This window comes from Tympanuchus pallidicinctus, unplaced genomic scaffold (assembly GCF_026119805.1).
Source record: "Tympanuchus pallidicinctus isolate F22 unplaced genomic scaffold, pur_lepc_1.0 scaffold22, whole genome shotgun sequence".
NCBI classification, from domain to species: domain Eukaryota; kingdom Metazoa; phylum Chordata; class Aves; order Galliformes; family Phasianidae; genus Tympanuchus; species Tympanuchus pallidicinctus.
In genome coordinates, this window is record NW_026294739.1 from 38,126,395 (window position 1) to 38,150,707 (window position 24,313).

General features: G+C 37.2%; 2 protein-coding genes and 1 long non-coding RNA gene across 11 annotated transcripts in view; 2 read left to right on the forward strand and 1 right to left on the reverse strand.

The window, feature by feature from the left end:
* Positions 1–22,369, reverse strand: part of RPGRIP1L (RPGRIP1 like) — a 56,750-nt gene extending 34,381 nt beyond the window's left edge. For all 5 annotated transcript variants that reach the window (XM_052685716.1, XM_052685715.1, XM_052685714.1 and 2 more), the window contains exons 1-10: positions 21,925–22,369; positions 18,412–18,500; positions 17,500–17,638; positions 13,758–14,056; positions 12,859–12,958; positions 11,964–12,107; positions 6,860–6,965; positions 4,059–4,205; positions 3,307–3,380; positions 616–755 (exon numbers count right to left, since the gene is read on the reverse strand). In XM_052685716.1, the coding sequence (XP_052541676.1) occupies positions 616–755; positions 3,307–3,380; positions 4,059–4,205; positions 6,860–6,965; positions 11,964–12,107; positions 12,859–12,958; positions 13,758–14,056; positions 17,500–17,638; positions 18,412–18,493 (1,231 nt within the window). In that variant the 5' untranslated portion in view covers positions 18,494–18,500; positions 21,925–22,369. The remainder of the gene's footprint in view (positions 1–615; positions 756–3,306; positions 3,381–4,058; positions 4,206–6,859; positions 6,966–11,963; positions 12,108–12,858; positions 12,959–13,757; positions 14,057–17,499; positions 17,639–18,411; positions 18,501–21,924) is intronic.
* A 99-nt stretch (positions 22,370–22,468) lies between these two features.
* The window catches only part of FTO (FTO alpha-ketoglutarate dependent dioxygenase), a 226,182-nt gene continuing 224,337 nt past the window's right edge, over positions 22,469–24,313 (forward strand). For all 5 annotated transcript variants that reach the window (XM_052685718.1, XM_052685719.1, XM_052685720.1 and 2 more), the window contains exon 1: positions 22,469–22,603. In XM_052685718.1, the coding sequence (XP_052541678.1) occupies positions 22,565–22,603 (39 nt within the window). In that variant the 5' untranslated portion in view covers positions 22,469–22,564. The remainder of the gene's footprint in view (positions 22,604–24,313) is intronic.
* The window catches only part of LOC128081955 (uncharacterized), a 31,210-nt gene continuing 29,510 nt past the window's right edge, over positions 22,614–24,313 (forward strand). Inside the window, exon 1 of the long non-coding RNA XR_008207479.1 lies at positions 22,614–23,028. This is a non-coding gene — a long non-coding RNA (uncharacterized LOC128081955). The remainder of the gene's footprint in view (positions 23,029–24,313) is intronic.

Below are 24,313 nucleotides of genomic sequence, written 5' to 3' on the forward strand. Positions count from 1 at the left end.
AAGGAAAAAAATCTGTAGCGTATTTGGTTTACTTCCTGTCCGTTCTCTTTCTGTAAAATTCTTGTTGGCACAATATATCACAATATTGAGATAACAGATTGCTAGGTTCTAAAGATTCCCTGAGTTGTTCTACATCACACAAAAAGCACATATGAAATCAGATTTTGAGAAGAACAAACCTGTTGTTACTGTAAATGTACACAACTGTGAATAAAAATGTGTGTACACTCAAAATACAAAAATAAGCTAAATTCACTAAATTGAAGGGTCTATATAGATTTCATGTACCATTTATTGTACTCACACAATAAATGAATTTAGACTAGTGGCTTAAAAGTGGAAAAAGACTGTCTTCTTGCCTATGAGGGGGAAAATATTGACCCACTGAAGAATTAATGCAATTGGAGTTTAAGAATCTTCATTCAACACATAACCTGTATTGAGTCAATTTCTGTACTAAGGATAGTCATAACTTAAGCACACTTTCCCACGTCCTTGTAAAAGTCAGCTTTGAATTCACCACTACTAAGAAACTACATTTTTCTGCAGAATATCTTCATACTCCAATACCAGAGAAATTCACATCATGGAAAAACAGTTACTTCAAAAATGTACCTCTCTCTACTTTGAGCTTGTCAAGGATTTCATCTTTCTCTGCTAAACTAGACTTGATAGCAGTCTCTAGTTCAGCAATTCGCAGTTTCAGTTGCTCTTCCTTTAATTTCCATTCCTGTTCACGGGTCACACTGAAGACACTGCAATAAAACATGTGGCATATGAAGAACTTTTCAAAATCAACTTCAACAGAAAATAATAAAGAAGAAAGCCTTTTGTGGCACGGAGACCGCTGTCATCATGTCTTAGGAATTAAGTAAACATATGCTGGTCTGCTGCTGTTGAAACCAAGGCGCCTTTCGCAGGCTGTGGTTAAAAAACATGAAAGAGTTTGTGGGATGAGCAAAGGAACTGGCCTTAATTTAGAGCTCCAAAGTCAGAAAAGTTGGCAACACACAACATTTGTGGGACTAGAGAAGGAATTCAGATGCGTATTCCAGAGTAATCCACAGCTTCAAACCTCAGCAACTGACAACTAACAAAACCATTCTTTCCGCATACAAAACCTCTTAATGCAGAGAACTAGGATCACCCACCTGATTTCTTTTAAATCTGTGAAAGATGCAGAGCCTAAAGTCAGTTGCCTGTTCAAAGAAACGTTGACCACAAAGTGACAACAGCTTTCTCATAATGTAGAACAACAATTCTGATACCGATTAAGAAATAATAAGTAATCTTTCTTCCAGTTAAAGAAATAAAAAACTGAGGTGGTCAGACATTAGAAAAATTATTTTTCCTGTAACACATTATTTACTTGTAAACTACCAATCTGGGTGTAGTAAGGATTGCATAGACACAGAATCAGAACTGCTGAAACCACAACAAAATGTGCAGTTAAGACTGAAATATACGTAAAGACGTTTCCTAATTTACAGTACAACTCCCAGTGGGTAAGAAGACATAGTAAATGCTGTGTTTTCTTGTAATTTATACATTGAGTACTATGGTCTTCATGTTATTATTATCAAGTAGTTGCATTATTGACCAGAAAAATGCCCTTCATCTTAAAAATAGTCATAAAGCAGTTTACTGACAATAGTATTCATTAATAAGTGAGTTCTCTCCACTATGCACTTTGGTGAAGCTATCTGGTTAAAAAAATAACTTTTCTTTTTGTACTTCTGCCATTCAGCTATCCATCGATCTATCCATTCATCTATCTACTCCAGAATTCCACATAACAAAAGCCACAACTGGAAAAAAAGAAACAAAGAGAAGAAAGAAATAGGGCAGAAGAGACAGCCCACATAGTTTGGAAGACTGTACATGCTGACTGAATAGCAACTGCCAGTTTTGAGGACAGTGACTACACAAAGTGTTTGTGAGTACATAAAAATGAATTTATACCTACAGCGTATTTGAAGAATGACTTGAAGATTAAAGAAAAAATGTAGCTTGAATTCTCAGCTCCAACACCTTTAGCAAGGGTTTACATTCTCAACTCCCAGTCTTCATAAAAATACTTTCATCACTCCCTAAATTCTTTTTCTCAACCCATATCCAATCTCTATTTGGATTGAAAAAAAAACGCCTATTTTTTGAGACAGTTCTCTAAATACGTACTGTCATACAGGATGATGGTGCCTCTCACAGCACGTGTGAACTTAACCAATGATTCCAGTCCTACAATAACATATACTTAACCTTGCTGTGCTATAGTTTTGAACATAGTATGCAGTAAATACAATGCACAGAACCCACAATCACTTTGGTAGGTAATGTTACAGAGCTGCAGAGAAGACGGCATGGTTTACAATTGCTTAGACTTACCACTCTTCGAAGTGTGACTGGCTTTGATAAGGAAAGAATAAATCTTAGCAAGATATAAATTATCTTTAGTTTTCAAACTTTTAAAATTTTTGAGGTTTTTTTTTTACCATTGTGTAGCTATACATGCATTCAATATCTTTATGTACACTTACTTCACATAAATATGCAGCTACACATTACTTCAGTTTTTCAAAGATTATGCTGTCACAAAAATAAATAACACAGTAATGTTATTTTCTGACAGTAGTTCAGCATTTAGATATTTAAATGAACATCAGTTTGGCAAGAAGCCTGTATAATGCTAACATTCATGTCCCTTTGAACAGAGCCCACTTCTGCTGTTTTCTCCCTTTGAATTTTAAGATTACTGTTACTTGAATTCATGTGCAATTTGTTTGCACAGTTACTGTATTCAACTGGAGACAGAGCCATCTGGGTAACTATAAATGGTCAACCACATCTGGCACCGCTTCCTTTGGAGAGGGTTTAAGCATTTCTAGATTTGCATTACAAGGTCATATGAAAACAATTCCTCCCAATCTTTAATCTAAATGAATTGTTTTCTTGGATAGTGATTACATAATAAGAGTCAACTGACAAATTCATACTTGTTCTTTGTAAACTTTTCAGATCTAATTTTCAGCCTTAGTCTTGGCAAAATTCCCATCAACTTTGAAAGGAGCTTCCAATAGAATGACATTTTCAAGAAAAGGGCTTGTCTTTTACAGCCCTTGTGAAAAAAACAAACAAAAAACATCATCAAAAAAAAAAAAACAACACAAGGAAACATTAATAACCTGGCACTTGTGGACACTGGCCTACCCACAGCAGGCAACAGGCATGCTCTAATATGCTTGCATTGTTCTAACTGGCATCAGAAAAGGTTGTCCATTAAACAGTAGATTTAATTAAATGATTTACCTGTTTGATAGCTTATCATAGCTTTCCTTCAAGACTTCCTTCTCTTGCTCTAGATCATTTATTCTTTGCTGTAACTAAAATGAAGAAGAAAATTTTAAACGCAAAAAGATAGTAAGGAAATATCAAACAGTAAACTGTAAGAATTTAAAGAGATGATTACTTAAAACTTGATATTGTAAGTATTGTCAGGAAGTCTTACTAGTCTTTTTCATACAACCGTGTCTAATAAGCTACAAAATACTTCAAAAACTTTTTTTCCACCATATCACGAGCTCTCTCATAATCCTCATGTGAGGTTGTGAGTCAGCATGCATGAGCTGAAGAACAACAGTATCTAGTTATTTTTTTGTCTTAAGCTGTATAATTTTTTTTTTTTTTTTTTTGCATTAGAAATGCTCAATTCAGTAAATAAATAGCAAAATACGATCAACGAGTCAAGTATTATGATTGCTTCTCCTTAACATACCACTTGTTAAGTATTAGAATTGATAATGAAATTCTGTGCATTTCTTCAACGTCCAAACACTGGTGCAGTGATTACGCAGCTTGGCTGACAAGTATGGTTTGCAACTTTATGAAATGCAAGTAGCAACCATGGGATTTTCTCTCCAATGTGTTAGCTGTGGTATGATCAGGTCAGTCTTCTAAATACGTTTGAAAAGTCTATTTACTCTTCAGCAATGAAAAGGTAGTTTCCCTTATCTGTGTATATCACCCAAAGCAGTTTCTAGCCGTCTTGCACACAATCTCACCTCCTCTGTCCTTTGCTTGGTAATGGTCACCAACTGCAATTCGTTTTTAAGACGAAGGCACTCTAACTGCTCCTCTTTAAGCTGGACACTCAGCTCATCACTTTTTGCTATTAACTGATCATGGCTAGTCTTCAAATTCCTCTGGTTCTACGAAAAAAAAGAAGAAAATCATGGGGAGGCGGAGTCAAAAAAATATGCAGAATATTGTAACATGTTATCACTGTAATCAGTGATCATTGTAATGAGTGATTTTCTAACAGTGTTCCCTCCTGGCAGCATTTGATACACATTCTCAACGTGATCAATAGGAGACACTCTTGAACTAAGAAACTGGAAAAAAATTCAATTACGCATGGCCAAGAGAAGGTAGCATTCTTGTTGCTTCCGTGAACGTTAAACCCCCCATTTAGTCATAATGAAAAGAACCAAGATATACATCTGTTAAACAATTAAAAGATTTTGCTGTGGTTACAGTGGTTAGACATGCTGACCAAAAACACTGCAGTAGCAAGCAAAAATGAATGCTGACCACAGTTATGTTAATCACAGAACTTGCCGCAGATCTGTTAACCCTTAGATGTAGACACATAACTGTTTCATAATCCCAATATACTAGGCTGTATTTCATCACTAGCAGTAATTTAATAAAGGACTTGTGATTTCTTTTAAGTTTTAATTTAGTCTAATTGTTACTATTAGGGCACATTTAACCAATTTTTATATTAAATGAAGGTTATTGATAGAAACTCTATTTCCAGAATATTAGTTAATGTTACAGTGTCTGCAATTCATAATATTTAATAATACCTCATAAAATATTTTCATGTAAAACACATTTGAATTATGACTTGGGGAAAAAAAAAAACACCACCCTAAAAGCCAATCTCCTGTTTAATAAAATGGCTATATGGCAAATATATGTGTAAGAACAGATAATGTTCAATGGTTATATACAAAAAACTGTAACCTTCATGTTTTCCTTAAAATATTCCTAAAAAGTAATTAAATGAAGAAGCTGAATGCAAGTCCAATGCAAATTGTTTAGGTTCACATGAAATACGAATATCTAGGAAAGAAAAAAGACCACAGAAAACCCAGTCAATGACCATATCTTTGGCCTCTCACATCTCATTTCTACATAAGAACAATCTGAAGGAGAACAAACAACAGTGGCAGACTCTTCCAGAGTGAGATAAAGTATACAACTCATCAATTTTTAATAGTCCTTCTTCAGAGCTTCTCTTGCTCTGTCCTATATCTATGAACTACCTTTCAATAACTTCAAAAAATGGCAGCTTAAAAATCAGTCATCTACAGCTTTTCTCAGTTCTCTCCATTTTTTTTTTTTTTTTGGTCCTTGAAATCACAAGCCTTGAAGATTCTTCTGTTTCCAAGTGTCTAGGTGAACTTGTCTTTCCCACACCTCATTCAGTTTTTTCATAAGTTCTTTACCGTTTCAATAACTCAACTCACTACATGTACGGGAGGAAAAAAAAATACAAAAGAAACCTTGGAAAAGCTGCCTTTCCCAGACCACTTCACTCTTATGTCTTCCCTTAATTCCAAAAGGGTTGAAAACAAATCCAGCAGTCAAGGTCTTGATTTCTACTTCTAGCTGATTCTGAATCTCCTCACTTATCAGTTCTCAATCTACTTATTTTTTTGAAACTTCTCATTAAAAGCTCTGAAAACGTCCTCCAGTAAAATCTCCTTGCTTCAACTTCATTCTTCTTCTGCATCTGTGCCCCTACTGATGGTTTTGCATTAACTTTCTTCATAAACTTTAACTTCCCCACTCCTCCCTCTCAGTGCATTATTTTCTTGGGTATTCTTCTGTACCTGACAGTGCTGTCAGCATTTCGCTTTAGATGACGCCAAAGCTGTTTTCTATTTAGTTCTCCTTGAAAATATCCCATGATTCCAGTCATGGTAACAACTGGGATGATAATTTCAGGTTTAATGTCCCTAGTCTAAAATTGCATTCCTTAGGGAAACGTACCTCAATACGAAATAAATCCTTTACAGAGAATGAATATATACCCCCCAGAAATACTGCACAAAAGAAACAGTTGTACTGATTGCCCAAGAGCATTATCTCTTCATAGTACTTAAATTTTAGTTGCGTTGATTAGCATACTCCACATTACAAATCATGAAATCCTGGATAGTCAGTCTGCAATCAATTATACGATGGTGGTGCTCAGAGACATGATTCATCAGTGTTAAAGTTAGGGTAATATGGTTAGGCTGTGGTTGGACTTGATGATTTTGAGGGTCTTTTACAACCTGAGCAATTCTGATTCTATGATAATCAAGCATTTAAGTCAGATAGTTTCAGAGTCCTTTATTCTTGGATGAAGATTACTAAATTTCCTTCATTCAACTGGTTACATTAAAATTCTTTAACAACAAAACTGCAAAAATGTTTGGTAGCAACTTCAACTTAAATATTACTACATGGAAAACAATTTTAGGCTCTTAACATCCCACAGTTTCACAACTTTTTGGCTGATTCAAGTTTAAACAAACTTTTAAGCAAACAGATATTATTCAGCTTTACCAATTGAAATGTGTATACAAACAATAATGAACTCCCTGCAAGCATACACAATTCTGTTAGCACATTTGTGAAGAAGCAGAAAAATATCATATCACTAGGATCCTGCATTTTCTGATGGTGTTCTCATAAATTTTGTGTATTCAGCAATAACTTGGAATCAAGAGATGTGTATACTTATCTTCCATTAAAGCACGATCATACGAGAGTAATGCAATGTCATCACTGTCCAAATCATAATTACCTCTTGAAGCTGGAGAAATTTTCTTTCCACATTTGAAAGAGCACTGCTTTTCTCAAACAGCTGTCTGCGGACCTTAATCATTTCCACATTGTCTCGAATGTTTGACCTTCAAAATCGTATTAAAAAGAAACACATCATGAGCTTGAAGATGACAAAATGACTTGTCCCATTATTTTTGTCTTGTTAAGTTGATATCGTGGAAATCAACTTTCTACAATACATTTGGGAGAAGATCTAGCATGTGGTAGCCAACTTAATTTTGCCTTCTATGATTTACGTTACAGAATGTAAGTAATTCAGGATTCATAGGAGCAATCAATATGCAGCGATGTTGGTTTTATCATACACTACATAATAGAGAAAAAGAAAACAATCCATAACCTAGAGATTATTTGTTTTCCAATCAATTCTTTTCCACCTTTCGAAGTACTTGTTACCATTTTATGGAATTTTCTTTTACATTTTACACCTGTGAAATATTGTTAAGAAAACTGACTTAGCAGAACCAATCTTGATCATTTGAAAAGTAATTTCTCATCCAATATTTATTTGTTTTAAGTATATTGGAGGAATTGTCATAGTGCCAGATTGGACCAAGAAAATAGACAAAAAAATGTATTCATCTGTAAACCAGCTGAGAATGCAAAATACTTTCCTCTTATGCTTTAAAATAACAAAGTTCACTGTATTTTGGCATTGCCAAGTTAATTGTCCTTACACAGGAGATAAACATACTCAGAAATCCCCAAGAAACACTAACACAATGCTAAGACAATCATGTGCCTAAAACATGTTATCTACATAAATTAAAGTTATGGTGAGTACAGACAGCAGCGTCGTCTCATGCAAGCTATTTAAAAGCTAATGTAGTGGCACGTTTTTATTAATCTTGTTCCACACATCAAACAAAGGCTCCGATGCCTTCAAAGGCTTTTTCTTTTCCTCCCCCCACCCCCTTCTTTTTTTAAGCAGAGAGCTTTTTTTTTTTTCCTCTCTCTTTTAAGTAAAAAAAGGAGCAGATGATAGAGAAATTTATGATGTACAGATGTAAACCCCATGGCTCCTGACAATCAACATTAACTATTTTTTCAACAATGAATAAAGCACTACTTGATTTAAACAGGTTTTGGGTACTGATATTATCAGTAAATTAGTTAAACTCAGGTGAGAAAAATTACTTTTCATATTTTTATCCATTCTTAGAATTGTAACAGTATTTATCCCAGGAAGCTACATGACAAGGAGCATGCTGTTTAAGAGCAAAATAATTTCAGGTTTAGTTAAGGAAGTTAATTGAGGAAGATTATTTTGGTTTTCCATAAATGAAGTCACAAAACAGTAGAACAGAAGACAAAGTGATTATCCACACTACCTCCCAGGTAGCTGACTTATTTTGCTCCCAGAACATCCTCCCACATTTTGTAGAGTCGTTTAAAATAGGAGATAAATAAGAATTTAAAAGACCATGTTACCTTTCTCTAATACAGGTAATATTTTCCTCAAAATTTAACAAATAACCTACAAGAATAAAGCTGCACCATGATCACTCATTCAATATTTTCTCTACTGCCCTAAAAGACAAAATTTCTGCTGCAGATCCAGGAGATACAAAGGCATATCTGCAGATGAAGTCAGAAAATGAAAACAAACTGGTGCCCTTTTGTAGCAATACCCTTGATTAATGAGCACATTGATTTAGCTCTAACATACTTTCTGCCACAAGCACAGAAATAAGGAATATAAACTGTCTTTCCACTCTAAACTTCATTTAAAAGCTAGATTAAAAGACTGGAATTGAAATGCAGTTAGGAGAAAGCGACTCTTTAAAATACTAGGTCTTAAGTTGATATTTGTTGATATTTGCAGAACAGTGAAAACAATCTCTTTTCCAGGCCTCATATCTTTTGGATTAAAACAATAGAGTAGGATCCCAACAATAGACTGGGGAGCAGCTGTGTGGAAATGGGGGTCCAATAGCAACCTTCAACAGAAGGAAATGATTAATTAAAGAATCTTGACCAGCACTGTACAAATTTATGCCAGTAATTCCCAGATGGCTACGCTAATAAAATTGAGGTCTAATTAAACCACATCTCTTGCATCTAGTCTTTACTTCCATATGAGCAGGACAACGACACAAAACCAAGATTGCTCTTAGAGAGCCCTGACAGTTCTTTCAAATGGGACTCGCAGATCTCAAACGTTCTCCTAATCACATTCAGAACAAGAAAAACAAACACAAAGAATACCATTGCTACGCTTTTCAGGCTCACATAAACTCTGTCTGGCAAAGTAAGCAAAAGGCTTCTAGGCTAACAGTGTTTAACCACAACTACACCAAAGAGCAAGACAGGACTCCCAAGAAGAGAAGTAAAGAAAAGAACAGCAATATGCAGTACCCTTTTATTTTACAACACTTGGGAAGTAACAAAATCATATACTGACATACATTATTGTTCTTTCCCTTACCTCTTGTCCCTTAAAGGAAGTGAAAGATAAAGAGAGAAAAAACAATGACCTTTTAGTAACACCTTTATGTTGTGTAACTGAAAGCATAGTTGTAGAAAACAAAAGCAATGGTATCAATAGCTGGAAGCATACATACATACATTATGAAGGTTATTTTAATGCCAATATAAAAGTCTGTATTTGTTTGTCTGGCTGATAGAGCTAACCCCAAATGACAAAAACATCACGATCTTTAGGAAAATAGGTTCAGCATGAGAAATCTGATATGGAAACACTAATTAAAGTTGTTTTGATATTTGATACGATTTAGAAGAGCCCTATACATGCTGCAGTCTCTCAAAACAATACAAATACAATGAGGCGAACATGTTCCACATTTTAGTCCAGGTCTGCAATGTTATAATTCAAACACTGAAGTCAGCAGTACATCATCAAATATGATGTTTCCTGTCTAGAAATCCCAAAGTGTAGCAAGTGCAACTCCAGAACAACCTTGCAACAAAAACAAACAAATAAATAAATAAATAAATAAATCAAATGAATAAAAAACCTGACAAATAAGCATCCTTATTTTTACAAAAGAAGCAGCAGAAGTAGTCAAAAACCTAGAAAACACAAACAGATATAAATGCCAAATACCTGTTTTACTGGTGCTTTCCAGAGATGGTTTTTAAAATGATTTGTGGAAATTAGCATGAGAATCCAAGGTACTGAAGCTTGCTGCTCACAAACTGTGATTATTGAGACTGAAAGTTTTAACTAACACACTGTATGTCACAGACAACAAAACATGAGATTATAATGCTTTCTGGCCACTTTTAATTTGGAAACACTCAAGCTAAATGCAATTAAAGTTTGTACTTAAGAAAAGGTTTAGTCTAACAATCCACAAGTTAGAGTTAGTGTTCTAATTCAAGTTCCTTGAGTAAGAATTAAGCCAGAATTCATTTTTCTGAAACAATTCCCAAACAGTCACTAATGGAATACTGAAATAAACACTGGCTGCAGATGCGTTAAAATGATCAACCAAGGTGGATGCTGTGTAACAGCTAAATTCACACAATCATACAGAATTGTAGGGATTGGAAGAGACCTCTGGGAATCATTAAGACCATTGCCCTTGCTAAAGCAGGTTCCCTACAGTATATATTGCAGTGTATTGTTATGTCATTCTTGTGTTGTTATATAGAAATTGTAGTCAAGAAAGCTGGGTGAGCAAAGATAGCTTTAAAATATTAATGGGCTTCCTTCACTTACAGGACTCGGAATAACAAGCATCTTTCTCCCTTATTGCTGATAAATCCATGAGTATCAACCGTAGCTGCTTTACTACATTAAAAAAATCCTTCAGTTATTCAAATCACAACAATTTCATAATCAGCTAGCAGAATAAAGAATGCTTTTCTAAAGTTTGGAAGTTACATACAGGAAAACTGGAAAAAGCATCTTTCTTTTAGCATCTCACAGTTCCTAAACAATTATAACAAATTAACTCCCCTGTGTCTGGGGAGTTAATTAGATGACATCCAAGTGTATTCTAAGAAGATACAAGGAAAAGTTGCCAACTGTAGAAAAACTGAAAGATATATGCTATAAAAGCAAAATAAGAGGACCTTACCAGTTACCCAAATTTCCAGTTTTTCCTCATAGCACTATTCAAAAACTTGTATTGATGCAAAGAAGATCAGACTTTTTTTGTCATTCTTGTGTTTATTTGAGTGAAACCATTAATGCAGCCTGTTCTTAGTAACACGGGATTTTCAAGAATGAAAGCTAATGAAAACCTAAAGATAATTTCTACAGGTACCTACAATTACACATAAACCTGCTGAGAACAGTAGCTATGATTCACTCACTGCAAACAATAAGACTTGAAAAACATGGGAATTAATAGCTTTCCATTAACTATTCTGGCAGTGAAATTATGGGGGGACACACTCTTCTGGTTACTAATACACATTTTTCAGCTTTCTTAGTGTCTTCAGCCAGACAAAGTAACTCTTAAGAACTTAACATATCTGTTATCAAGTTTGGTTTAGGTGACATTACTGAAGCACAAAAGAATGCACACATATAATAACGTGATCCCCTAGGAAGGCAAAAGTAACTATATGTCTCCCCCACATCCAAGTAAAACTTCCATTGACATCTCATGAGGAAGGAACAGAACAGGACCCTATTTGATCCTTAACACAAAAGTACCAGGTTGAATTTGAAACAGTAGGCAAATATATCTAAAGTTACACAATTCTGCACAAATTGTTGTAAAACTGGAAGAAGAAAGAGTGAGAGAAGAGATCAAATTCACAAACACTTTACTGTGAGACATTTCACAAGAATGTTTATCTGAATTTGTATTGAAGAACTGACAGATGAACAAATTTTAATGATCTCAACTTCAGTGGAATCTGACTCAGCTGGAAATCAATTCTCCAAAATGTTATCTGTTTGCTTAAAAGAAAAATCAAGCAAAAAACAATCTTCACAAAGCATTATCATAACTTTCTCCTAGCTTAGAACTATCCACAGTCATTTGGTACAATAAGATATAACTTAGTTTCATCAAATAAAAAAGAAATGAATAGAACACATACTCTAATGTTCAGATCATGGAGACCTTCATTTTTCACAGTACCTTTGTTTTGCTGCCTCTTGCTCTTCCACATGTAGGGCAGATTCTTCGATTTCTTTTTCTCTCTTTCTCAGCTGACTCCCAAGTAGCTCTTTAAGATGCTCCAGTTCCTCAATGCGCTCCCTTTGGGAATTGATCACAGTTTCCCTGCCAGAACAAATATACTGTGTTCCAAAATCAGGTAAGCATTTAATAAAATAAATACATATTTCTCTGTACTCTAAAGCTTTTGAAGCATAAGCTACAGTTCTTCTTTCCCTCATATGCCAATTGTAGACATAAAAAGTATCATATAGTTTTCTGGTCACACTCTTGCACTTGGCTGCTCCACCCTAAAGTTAGAGCAACTAAGGGGTTTTTTTTTCCCAACTGTGTGAATTGAAATATCTGAAAGAAATGCTACCTGAATGTTTTTGACATTTTAACATTTTTTTTTCCCCATTAGAGTTTACACAATAAGAGAAAAACTGCTGTGAACACCTGGATTCCTGGCAGTCTTAAACAGCTCTTGTTTTCTTAGTACTCAAAGTGGTTAGTATAGAATAAGGAGTCGCTTCTAGGCCCTTCTATAAAGCTACTAAAGATTTTTTCATACAGCATACTAGTATATATAAAAATATCTTTAAAATAAAATCTATCTGCTCAAATAGGGCTAAACCACAAAGACTATGCTAACATCAGTGCAACTCAAACATCAGTAAATTCCATTCTATCAATGGCATGTAGCTCCGGGGGTTTTAGGGATAAGAACACCAAGGTGATAAAAACAATTTTTGTTAGCACTGAAGTTAAACAATTTCATTTTCTTTTAACTTTGGAAAAGAGTAATTTTTTCTTCAAGAAAACCATAATTTCTAAGAGTTACAACGACAGAAATGAAACAATACAAATAACATACAAATCTCTTATTTTAGCTCTTGCATCCTCAAGCAGACTCTGGCCACATCGTCGGGGAACAGTTTGGGGTGGTCTCACTTCTAAATACTGCACTCCCATTCCTAATAAGAAAGAAAAGAAAGAAATTTTTGTGATGACAAATGAAAAAGCATTTTGCAGATAAATATAATGCCTAAAGTAGGAACACTTAAAATCCAAATCCAGGCCAATAAATTTGCTTTTTATTATTATTAAAAAAAAAAAAAAAAAAAAAGCTCTCCATACAACTCCTGCAAATATTCTTATAGAAACAGAAAAGTTGTGAAGTGTAATTTCCAACCATAGTTACCAGAAGTAAATAACTGAGAACAAGGCTACCATAGCAAGTAAGTCTTGAAAGTAAAAAGCATCATTAATGATGGCTGCACTGTGGTATTTGCTTTCAGAAGTCCATGCACGTAATAGATCTTTTTTCCCCGAAGTCTAGAGAGTTGTGCACACATGTATAAAGAGATGAGAACAAACCTTGAAATTAAAAGGCAAATAATGTGCAAACAAACTACAGACGTAAAACTTTGTTATGAGAATGCTAAACATTCTCATATAATACTTTTATAAGACATTTAGAGATATTATAGGAAAGTCTCTCAATTTTAACTATTAGGAAACATGTTTGATAACTACTTTATTTTCAAATCTGTACTTTTGTTTCACCCCTACTACTGTGGGTACTCAAAATAAGGGCTTCAAACACAAGTTATCATGATTGCTATAAATACATGAAAAGGGGGAAAACAGTGATATTTCTGCCTGCAGGTACAAATGTACACTGATATCCAGAAAAAGACATACTCTTCTTCAGCTAAGCAATAATTGGTGTTACATGTATAAAATACTACGCTCAGTATACATGAATTTTACCTTTCTTTGTGTGTTCCAATGTGCCAGCAGCACCACTTGCTTTTTTGAGTCCAGTGTTAGTGAGAGACTGAGCATATTTGTATTGAACAGGCCTATGGCTTTGAATATGGACCTGCTGTTTGTTTGAAATGGGTTTGCTGTGGAGGACCTCATTTTGTTTCTCCAGATCACGAACTTTCCCCTGCAACTGCTCAATTGTTTCTTCCAGCTCCACAGTACGACCCAGCCGCTTGGGGCTGCCACCAATCTGCTCATTCCTTTTTTTGTCTTTAACAAGCCGTATTAACCTGGTGGCCATTCTGGGGAAAATAATAAAAAAGATGAAAAAGAATGTGAAAAGTCAGCATAAAAAGCATTCTGTTGAAAAGAACATAATCACTGTGAAGATTTCAGCATAGAACCTGAATAATAAATTTCAGGTTTTGATATAACTATTACTGCCTGTGAAGAACTCTTTGAAGATAATTGAAACCACTGTGCAGCAATCTGCTTTATAGCACTGACAAATAACAGTTTCCTAAGGCTTATCATTTAAGGTTAGTAAAGGGAGGACACATATTTACTCCATATGCTCCTTAAATGCAATTTTTAACGCATGACCTTATATAGGAACCTCTGCATGCTGTTAAGTAAAGTTACAGATTTGGGATGTGGTGGGCCAAACTATAAAAGCTGCAATTCCACAAGACATTCAAATATTGAAAGAATGCTAGTAATATGCAACATTCCAAAGATTGATCATTTATAGCATTTTAGGATTTACATACACACTTCAGTTCTTAAACTATTAAAATGCATAGGTGGAAATACTTAAGAAAGTACTCAGAAAAAAGACTAAATATTTGATGTTACCATACTCAATTTTACATTCAGTAAATATTACCAGTGTGCTTCAGAGAACGAACGGTTGGCTGAAGAATATAAGTAGATACAGAGGGCATTGTTTTTATTTGTCTTTAAAAGGATACAAATTTTGCTTTTGGCATCTTAAGAGTTGCACCTTTGATTTCCTTTAGTTTTGACAAACGTTGGTAAGCCAGAACAAAAGGCAGAGAGGGCACGTGGAGGTGATGTAATATACAAGAACAGAAAACATACCCAACAGTGAATGGAAAAAACTTGGCATATAAAGAAAGAAAAGGTGGCTTTGATGAGAAAGACAAGTTCAAGACTTTACAGAATTGGTCACACATCTTCAACCAGTCTCTAGTTTACAGGGAATTTTATTTTTGCAGGCTCAGAAAGAAAACTGAAAATAAGGACACACTTCATTTATTTAAAGAGGCTTGTTTTATTTTGGTATACTTGTGGACAGGAGCTTCTATTTAAAAGAACAAAAGCGAAACATAAAAAACCTGTAATAACTTTAGGATGTCACAGAACATTACCTGCCTGTAAACAGGCTTTTTGGTTTGGTTTTTTTGTTTGTTTGTTTTTTTGGTTGTTTTTTTTCCACCCAACTCTACTCTCTACTGGAAATTCATTCCAAGCTTCTAGATACATGAGAGATGCTGGGAGAGAAATTCAGCTTAAGGAATTGATTCCTCTCTGGTGATCAAGACAAAAGCAATATTGAGAATTTCTGGACTCTTTGTGCCTTAAATTATTAGTTCAGACATTCCAATCTGGACATTCTGTCTAATTTTACCCATGCAGATGAGTGCAGTTGGTAAACCATTTAACAAAAACACTGGACATGCTGTTTGGAATGAGCAAACAAATCAGTCGCTCCACCATGTTGTATTTTATAGTAGCCTGATGAAAAAGATGGAAGTTAAGCTAGTTTATTTGATCTTGACTCAGAGACTACTGAAATCAATTGGAAAGAACCTTTCAGACATTAAAAAGGTACAAAATAATAAAATAGTCTAAAATAATAAAATAAAGGAAGCGGCAGTACCTCCAGATGCTCCTTCAGGAATTCATTAACTTCAGACCAGAAGATATCTTAGATTTACTAAATGTTAATTATCTCAATAACAGCACAGCATGAACACGGCACAACACCACAGAGTTCTGCTGAACATAGACTGAGATTGCTTGTACAGCATTAAATTTTAGCAAATCAACTGGAAGTTGCTTGTCTATGTTTGTGTACAATGGTGTCACACATGTGATGCTACCCAGGGCTTCAGCAAAGGTATCTCTTATCCTGAAGAAAGGATTGCCAACCATATTTGTAAAGGAGCTTTGAGGTTAGCAAAATGATAAAGGTCAAATGTTACTCAGCTTCTAGGAAGACAGAGAAGGACAAAAAACAAGGAGTGGAGTGTTTCTGCAAGGATCATTTTGATTCTGAGGTAAAAGTGCTGATGAATAATTAGGCTTCCATAGCCTCTTCTTCAGAATATCCATCGTATGTACAACGATAGCACTACGTACTCAAAGTACCAGCTGCAAATTGGCAAATAGAGGCACAACTTTACAACTTCCTAGATGGAGCTATAAATACTGCCAACCAGGAAAGCATCCCATATACACACAGACAATCAGAGATTAAAACAAAAATAAAGTGCACTGAGTGATTTTTTTTTTTTTTTTTTTTGCAAAGGTACTGATCTTATGAATCAGTATAAATTTTTTTACACTATGATTGGTGCATAACTGGAGGCTCCAATTGTGATTTCTGGATAGCTCACTGATCATAGTGTACAGCTCTCCTTGTTTCCATCTGCTAAGAAGAAGTTAAAAATGAAGTCTTTTGTTCCATATTATCCTAGTCAATAATTTCTTCACTGAGAACTGAATGACATAGACCTCGCTTCAGAATGCATCTCAATTCTCATCTCTCCAAAAAACAGCCAGAATTTTCTTCTCAGTCCATAAAGACAAGGTAGTAGTAATTCATTTACCAATTTCTCTATCAACATCTCACTTGTGAACAAGATTAAGCAACTTTGCTAAGAAAACAAGTATATGGAGAGAAAATGTTGATGCTTCCATATTACTTGTTCAAAGTATCTGTTGGAGATGTATAGAAAAACCCTTTACGGTTGTAACGACAAAAACATTACTGAGACATCAGCTAAAAGTGTAAGAGACACTTTTGTACTTATGTTTAGTGCTCAGACCACAGCTAACTATACTAAGGAAGCAGTGAAACTGATTTCCGGATTTCTTTAATTGAAAAGTACCATCATCAAAACAATCCAAACTTTACACCTACATTTAGTTCTTTAATTGTCATAACACAAATTAACAACACTGAAGCAATACAAACAATACACAAGAACATCTGCTTTTTTTTTTTTTGCAAGTTCATGTCTGCTTTTGAAACAAGAGAGCTACTTCCCTTTTCTTCTTCTAATAGAAATCTCATATCCTCCTAAATTCTGATTGATCTTTACCATCATTCATGTCCACCCTGTCTTTCTTCAGTACCCGTTGACAATGTTAAAGATGAACTCTTCTTTTGACTAAACCCTCTTCAATCCTCAAGCATGTCTATAAGACCTGATAGGTTGGCACAATAACATTATTTCCAGATGTTTCATTTGAACCAGTACAATTTCCATTAATTAGGAGAAAATAGGTTCACAGAGCAAGGACTGCAGAATGCACCACATGAAGATTCCATTGGGCAGAAGGGAATATCAAGCTTTCAGAGATCACTTTAAAGAGCGTTCTGAGAAAAATCAGCACAACTGTAAGTTTGTTGTTGACAATTAATACCTGAAGTAGCAAAACAGTTACTCTGAACTGAAATAAAACCAAAACTAAAAAAAAAGAAAAAAGCTCATACCTTTTAATTGTTTCCTCTTGCTTATTTGCATGCTGCTTAAGCAAGATGTTTTCATCACGTAAACAAAAATATTTATCTTCCAGCTCCTTCTGACTGAATTGTGTCACAGGTCGCCGAGCTTTAACACTGGGTGCAGGTGCTGAAAATTCAACCCAAACCAACATAAATTAAGATTACTTTCAATACCTGTAATGTACTTCAACAACACATAATCCAGTCTCTCACTTTGAAATATTGAAGTTTTGAAGTTCCTGAGTAATTCCATTTTTTGCATTTGTATGAGGCTTTTTTTTCCCACATTCATTTGTGTATTAATTACTTTTTTCTCACCTCTGACAGATTAAAAAAGTAATTAAAATGATATAGCAAACCAGTTATCTATTGAACAACAAAAAGGAAATTGTCTAGCAAATAACATGATACTGTCAAAGACAGTAAAATGTAAGATGACCCTGTCCAGCCCTTTCTAATATGTTTCAAAGTAAACATATTGTTTCAAAACTTGAAAAGATTAACTCATAATTCTGTAAATTCACTCAGATAAAAGACTGAATCCAGTAATTCCATTCTAATAGCAACCTAGTAGCATGTCAGAATTACTTCCTACTTTTGGTTCCCATTTTGTTTAATGGGTCTGGTCTTGTTCTCAATTCAGCAAAAAAGCCTTCTTTTTTCCCAGGAAGGATGAAGAATATGCAGTTTGTAACATCTTGCAGCAGTGCCTCTCTTATAACAAGTAACATGAACAAAGAATGGGTCATTGTATCTTTTACCTTTCAGAATTTAATCCAGATTTGCAATGTTATTTGAACTCAATTTTCTGAGCGTGAATGTCAGAAACATTTTCAGAAAGAACCTAAAGAAGCCACGGATCAAAGTCTGTAACAGTAATACATAGCAGCTGGTACAAACCTACTAATCCTCCACTTCTAGATGGAGTTGAACCCACGTCTTTAGCAGGCAAGTCTCCCATGGTTCCAGCCACAGCAGACATGCCTTATCTGTGAACAACAAAATTCAAATAAAATTCTTTTCCATCTGTAACTTAAGCTGTGAGACTACAATTACTTTATCTAAAAGTAATGACAACGTTCTCTTAGTCTTCTTTCAATCATTGTCATAGTAGAAATTACTTTCTAAGACAGAGATTCTCCTATGAACAATTCTCATAAATCTGAACACATTTCTTTCTCCAGGCAACAGAAAACTTAGCTACACGACAAAGTGAGATTAGGGAAGTATTAATGTGAGAAAGCACTACATTAGTTTCAGAGTAATGTATGAAGATAGACGTTAACAACTACTGCTTCTTCTTTTCCAGTACATGCAACTAGATGATGGCCATAAAGTCAATTCAGGCAGAAACTGCATTAAAAAGGAAGAAAAAAAATACACTGCTCTTTGTACAATCTTCCCTCTCCTCCCCCCCGGCTGTTACACATCAATATAAACAGCCAATATAAATCCATATTAAATTTAAAAAGCACTGGGAAACTAACAGTGATGCTACGAAAGATCAGCATCAGAAGACCTAAGTGACACAGTACAATCCACAGACATTCCAGGGAGCGTCTGCTAACCAAAACTGATGCTAGAGATACATTTCTCTTCAGCCAGTAAAGTCTTCTATCACAAACAACTCTCCTCGTGACTTGTCCAGAAGGAAAAAAAAAAAAAGGATTAACCTAAATGCAGTTTCCAACAAAACTATAAAGCACAAGTTACATTGACCAAAGTAATTAAAGACTTCAAATACTACCTGTGCAAATAAATAACATTATCTAGTATCACGTAAGCATTCCTGATAAACTCCTACGTTATTTCAGCCTGACAAGAAGCCATACTGTCCTGTTCCTCACAAAAATTCAACTCTACACCACAGTAAGTTTTTTAACTCAACTCTGCTTCCAATCTTCTGATTATTTTGTTAAAATTTTCAACAAAGGATTATTTCCATCTCTCACTACTTACAACATACTGATCACATTTTTCTTATGTTTGGAACAAACGTTCCCTTCTCATAGTGGTATAAAAGCCCAAAGTGATCTGTGATTGCAAATGAGCCCAATTTTATTTGCAGTTTCATTGCTGCTGGGCACAGAAATAACGCTTCAAGATATTGAGGCCCACATCACGCTGACATTTTAACCAACAGAACAATTCTAATGACATGAACTGTCAAGTAGCTCCAAAATAATCTTAGCTCCCACCAAATTTCTTTGTTATGTCTCAACTCAGTGCTGTATGTAGTCATCGACTTTTCTCAATCTAGCTTTCCTACTGAGGACATTATCAGGTGTCACTGCCAACATTACAGAAACCTTCGACGCCAGATGATCAGTCCAAATTTGCCTCATGATGGCACCAAGGAGAGGATGCAGTCCTCACACCTCTCTCCACGATGCGATTGCCTTGGTCACAGTAACTGATTTTTTTCATTTTTTGTGGTTTCACGGAGGTCAAGAACTCACACACTTTACAACCACCACTCCACAATGTTTGTGGTCTATTAAATCAAGCTTCAAAAACTTCAGCACAGTAACAGTCAAGGGGGAAAATGCTGATTTTGCACTATTTGTCTCCTGCAAAAAAAAAAAAAACAACCGAACAAAAAACACCCAACTTTGCTACAGTAATACTACAGGTATCTACCTGCTATTTTCAGTATGAATGAAATCCAAGCACAACAAAGAAACCAAATGAGCAAACAATAGCAACAACTAACGAACAACCAAACACACGTGTGTTTGTTGCATAAGTAGACAAAACTGTGTCAGCAGCAATCCATTACCAGATGCAACAAAAACACAGAAATAGTCAAATTGTAAACAAATATAGCAGGGCTGTGCATGAAAGCCAGTTTTATTAGCAATACAACGTGACTAGCAAACAAATGGCAAAATAGAGCTGTTATAAATCTAAATTCCAGTGAACTCAGGTAATATTCTCAATATTCTCATTAAAAGTTAGTTCTTTCATTATGAAGAGACAGAAACAAAACATTCAGCTTTCTCCTGTGTCCAAACGCAAGTGAAAAATTTCGACCTTTTTAATAAAAGTATATTTTAGATACACATAGTTTAAACTTGTAACCTGGTTTTAGGCAAAATAGAACTACAGACATAGCATCTGACATTAAAATTCATTCTGTTACTAACATAAAATAACTGGTGTCTCTATGTTTATTTTCTTCTTTGGGGAATACATTGAACAGCAAATCTGCCCTACAGTTACTTTGTTAATATTAACACAATCTCAGCCACAAACACTGAAACAAGTTATCTTCCTTGCAGCCTTATTTCCAGCATCATTTCTAAAAGCTTGTGAGATTTTTCCACAGAATTCCAATTGACTTCTTCGGAAAGCACTTCCTAAGTGATTAAACCTGATGGAAGCGTACAGCAATGTGACAAGCAATTGTATTGAAGAGCTCAGTGTTTCTTAAAGCATAACAAAGCAAGACAGATTATAAAAATACCATCTGCAACTGGATAGAGCCGCGTGCCATACTCAACCTCAACAACTTAACATTGCTTATTTCCAAGAGAGATTTCCCTATTCAGACCTCTTGTTCCCCCCCCACCCCCCCCAAAAAAAAAAACAAAAACAACCACACGAAATTAACTTCACACATAAAGAGAGGAATTTGCTCCGTGTGTCTGGAATTAAACTATGAGAATATAAAGTAAAGAGGTTAAAGGGCATAAGCAAGAATAAAAAAGGGATTAAAGTTACAGAAACACCAACTTACACACTACAGCAGCTACTAGCCACTACTATCTGAAAAATTACTGCAAAACAACACAAGGAAATTTGCAGTGGTACGGAAGAGCAGATAGCATTAAGCATGAGTGCTTGAAGTAGCAAAGCTCATGCTATAGGCCCACGTTCTCACACAACTCACAAAGCACACTGTTCCTCTACTATCGTTCCAATGCGGCAAGAGTGAAGGGGGGAATGTGGAAACTTCCAGAAGTTCTCAGCTAGGGGTGCAATAAGGGGCACTTTCAAGCGGTATCTTTAAGACATAAACTTAATTCTTTCAACAAATGTAGACCTTCGCATGCCTTGGCCACAGTTGGAATGATGCTTTCCTCACAATACCACCACTGTGCCTCTGCTAAAGGGAAAAAAGAGGAGCCCAGCCCATCACAGTGTGCTCCCAGCCCACCTGTATCCTCAGCACACTCCTAAAAGATAAACGACTACACTTTATTAGCCTTCTCAACTATAACAGCCGCACTTTCTACTTGTTCAGAGCACACGCTTTCAGCTTTCGGGCGCCGTTACAATGGGCTGTTCCGAGGACAGAAGGTTGCCATGGCTGCTAAGGGGCGGAACGCCCCGCCCTGCTGCAGCTGAGGGGAAGGGAGCTCACCGCCCTGCCAGTCCTAAGAAACACCAACGCCAAAGCCCGCCTCTCACCTTCCTCGCACCGTACAGGCGCTCCTTGGGCTTTTCAGCCCTGCCTCCGATGTATCTCGAGGGGCGGAGGGACGCGGTCTTATTCCCTCACGAAGGCACAGAGCGCTCTGCACTTATTTTTACCCTTAGGCACAGAAATAAACCCCTCTTCAAGTCCTACAGTATTGTCTTTACTGGTTACACGTGTGCCAGACACCATAGCTAAAAAGAGCCTCGGCTACTTCAACAGCAAAGCACAGCACGATGTCAGCGTCTCCTCGAGGGCGGCAGGCACAGCCCCGCTCCTCAGTTTTCTGCGCAGGCGGCACAGCGTCTCCTCAGCGCTGCTGTTCTCGAGAGCAGCCTACTCCGTACTCACAGCTCCCGCCAAACCGCGCCGCGTCCCAGCGCTCCGCTAGCAACTACAGTTCCTATCCGCTCTTTTCCAGTTCCGGGGAGCGCGGCAGCGCGCTGCCTGATGGGAATTGTAGTTCTGGGCGGGGCCGAACGGCGTGGCGTCGTTAAGGTCAGCGGTAAAGCGGCGTTTCTTGCGTCCGTGCCGCGATGTGTGCCGGGAGTTGTAGTACTGTGAAAGGCGGGAGGTGGCGGAGCGGCGCGTGGGCGGGTTGTGCGCGTGACTGCTGCGCGCGGAGGCGGCAGCATGAAGAGAAGAGCGGGGGAGCGGGAGAAGGAACTGAAGGTACCTGCGCCTTGCTTCCTGCTCCCCTCCAATCCCTAGGAAGGCAGTCAGGGCGAGCTCCTTCCCCGGTGCTGCTGCAGGCGGATGGGCAGATCGGCAGATCGCGGTTCGCTCGCTTCCGAGTCCCTGTAGCAGCAGCAACAGCGGTTCGGGTGGGAGCTGTAGGGAGCAAGGCTCTTGCTGCACGCGCTCGTCCCGCACGCAGCTTTGCTCTGCGGCACTGAGGCGGGCTGTGCGGAGCGGGGCTGAGGGGCCGTGCTGAGCGGAGCGCTCGGGGTCAGCGAGCTGCTGGGGCTGAGGGTTCCGCCACGTTTAAGGAGGGTGAGCAGCCTCCCACCTCGCTAACCGTAAGGGATTTTGCTCGCGGGGCTTTGGGTGTTTCCATTAAAAAGGAGCGCCAGGTGCCGCGTGCAGGAATCATTGCGGTAAGTGTAAAATCTTGTCCACGACGTGTTGCGTAGCTACACTTCTGTCAACCAACTTAAAGCACTGCTTCTGTCTGCTAAGCCCGTCCTAAATAAACGCTTCCAGATCTCCCGCGTTCACGTAGCGCCGTGACCACGCGCCCGGAGCAGCGCTGTTTCGCGCGTTGCAGTGCGCTGCGATCCCCGTGCAGCGCTGTGTTTGCACGGAGCGGCGCGTGCGGGAGGTGCGAGTTTGCGAAGTGATCGCAGGGCGGTGCTGAGCGGGAGGCTCGGTCTGCTGCAGGGTTACTGAGAGGTTTCTAAGGTAACGCTTCAGCTTGCTTGCGTGGGATGCACGCTGGTTTTGGTGTTGCTATTAAAGTCTTGCTCTTAGTTATTTCACTGCAAGGATTTGGTCTTGCAGATTGCATCTAAATGCTTTAGTAAATGAAAACTAAAAGGGCTATTTCCTAATTTATTTCTTAGCTCTACAGAGCCAAGCTGGCTTTGTTCCCCCTTCTTCCTCACAGTCCTCAGCTTTCCCTCTCTGCTGAGAAATGTTTCAATCCTGTTGTAATCTTTACGTACGTGTAAAAGCACACACGTGTAAACTGTCCCCTCTAGTCCAAGCCAATTAAACTGCAAGAAAAATAGACTTTTTTTTTTGTTTGTTTGCACATTAATGCTGTCCATTCAAGGCTGGAATTCAACTATTATTTCACAGTTTATCCAAAACACATTTGGGAATTAGGATAAGTCCTTACTGTTGGTAGGTTTTGGGTATTCTGAAAGGGCAACAAAAGGAGCCCTCAAAACGCCTGAGAACAAAGGGTGTGGAAGCAGGAGGGGTTATATGGAAACAAATGAACCCTTTCTCTTAAGGGATCATTGTCCTCCTGCAGTAATACAGACTGGTATTTTTTTATGCTCCTTAACTACTGATGTTATGTTCGGGCTCCTTGGCACCATGCTAGGTTCTCCCTTCAATCCCTGAGTTGTTATGTTGTCCACCAAAAAGGCATAGAACTACAAAATGTTTTGGGTTGGAAGGAACCTTAAAGCCCACCTGGTTACAATTCCCTGCTGTGGGCTGGTTGCCAGCTGCTGCCCGGGATCCCATCTGACCTGGCCTCAATCACTTCCAAGGGTGGGAAATGCACACTGAAGGTAGAGGAAGTGTGTTCCTACTGCATTAGCACCGCCAGGGGTTCTATCAAGAGGTCCTAATCAAAAAATGTTCTTTGTTTGCCCCAAATATGAGTGAGGTTAACCCAACCTCTCCTGGAGAGCAGGACTGAAATGCGAG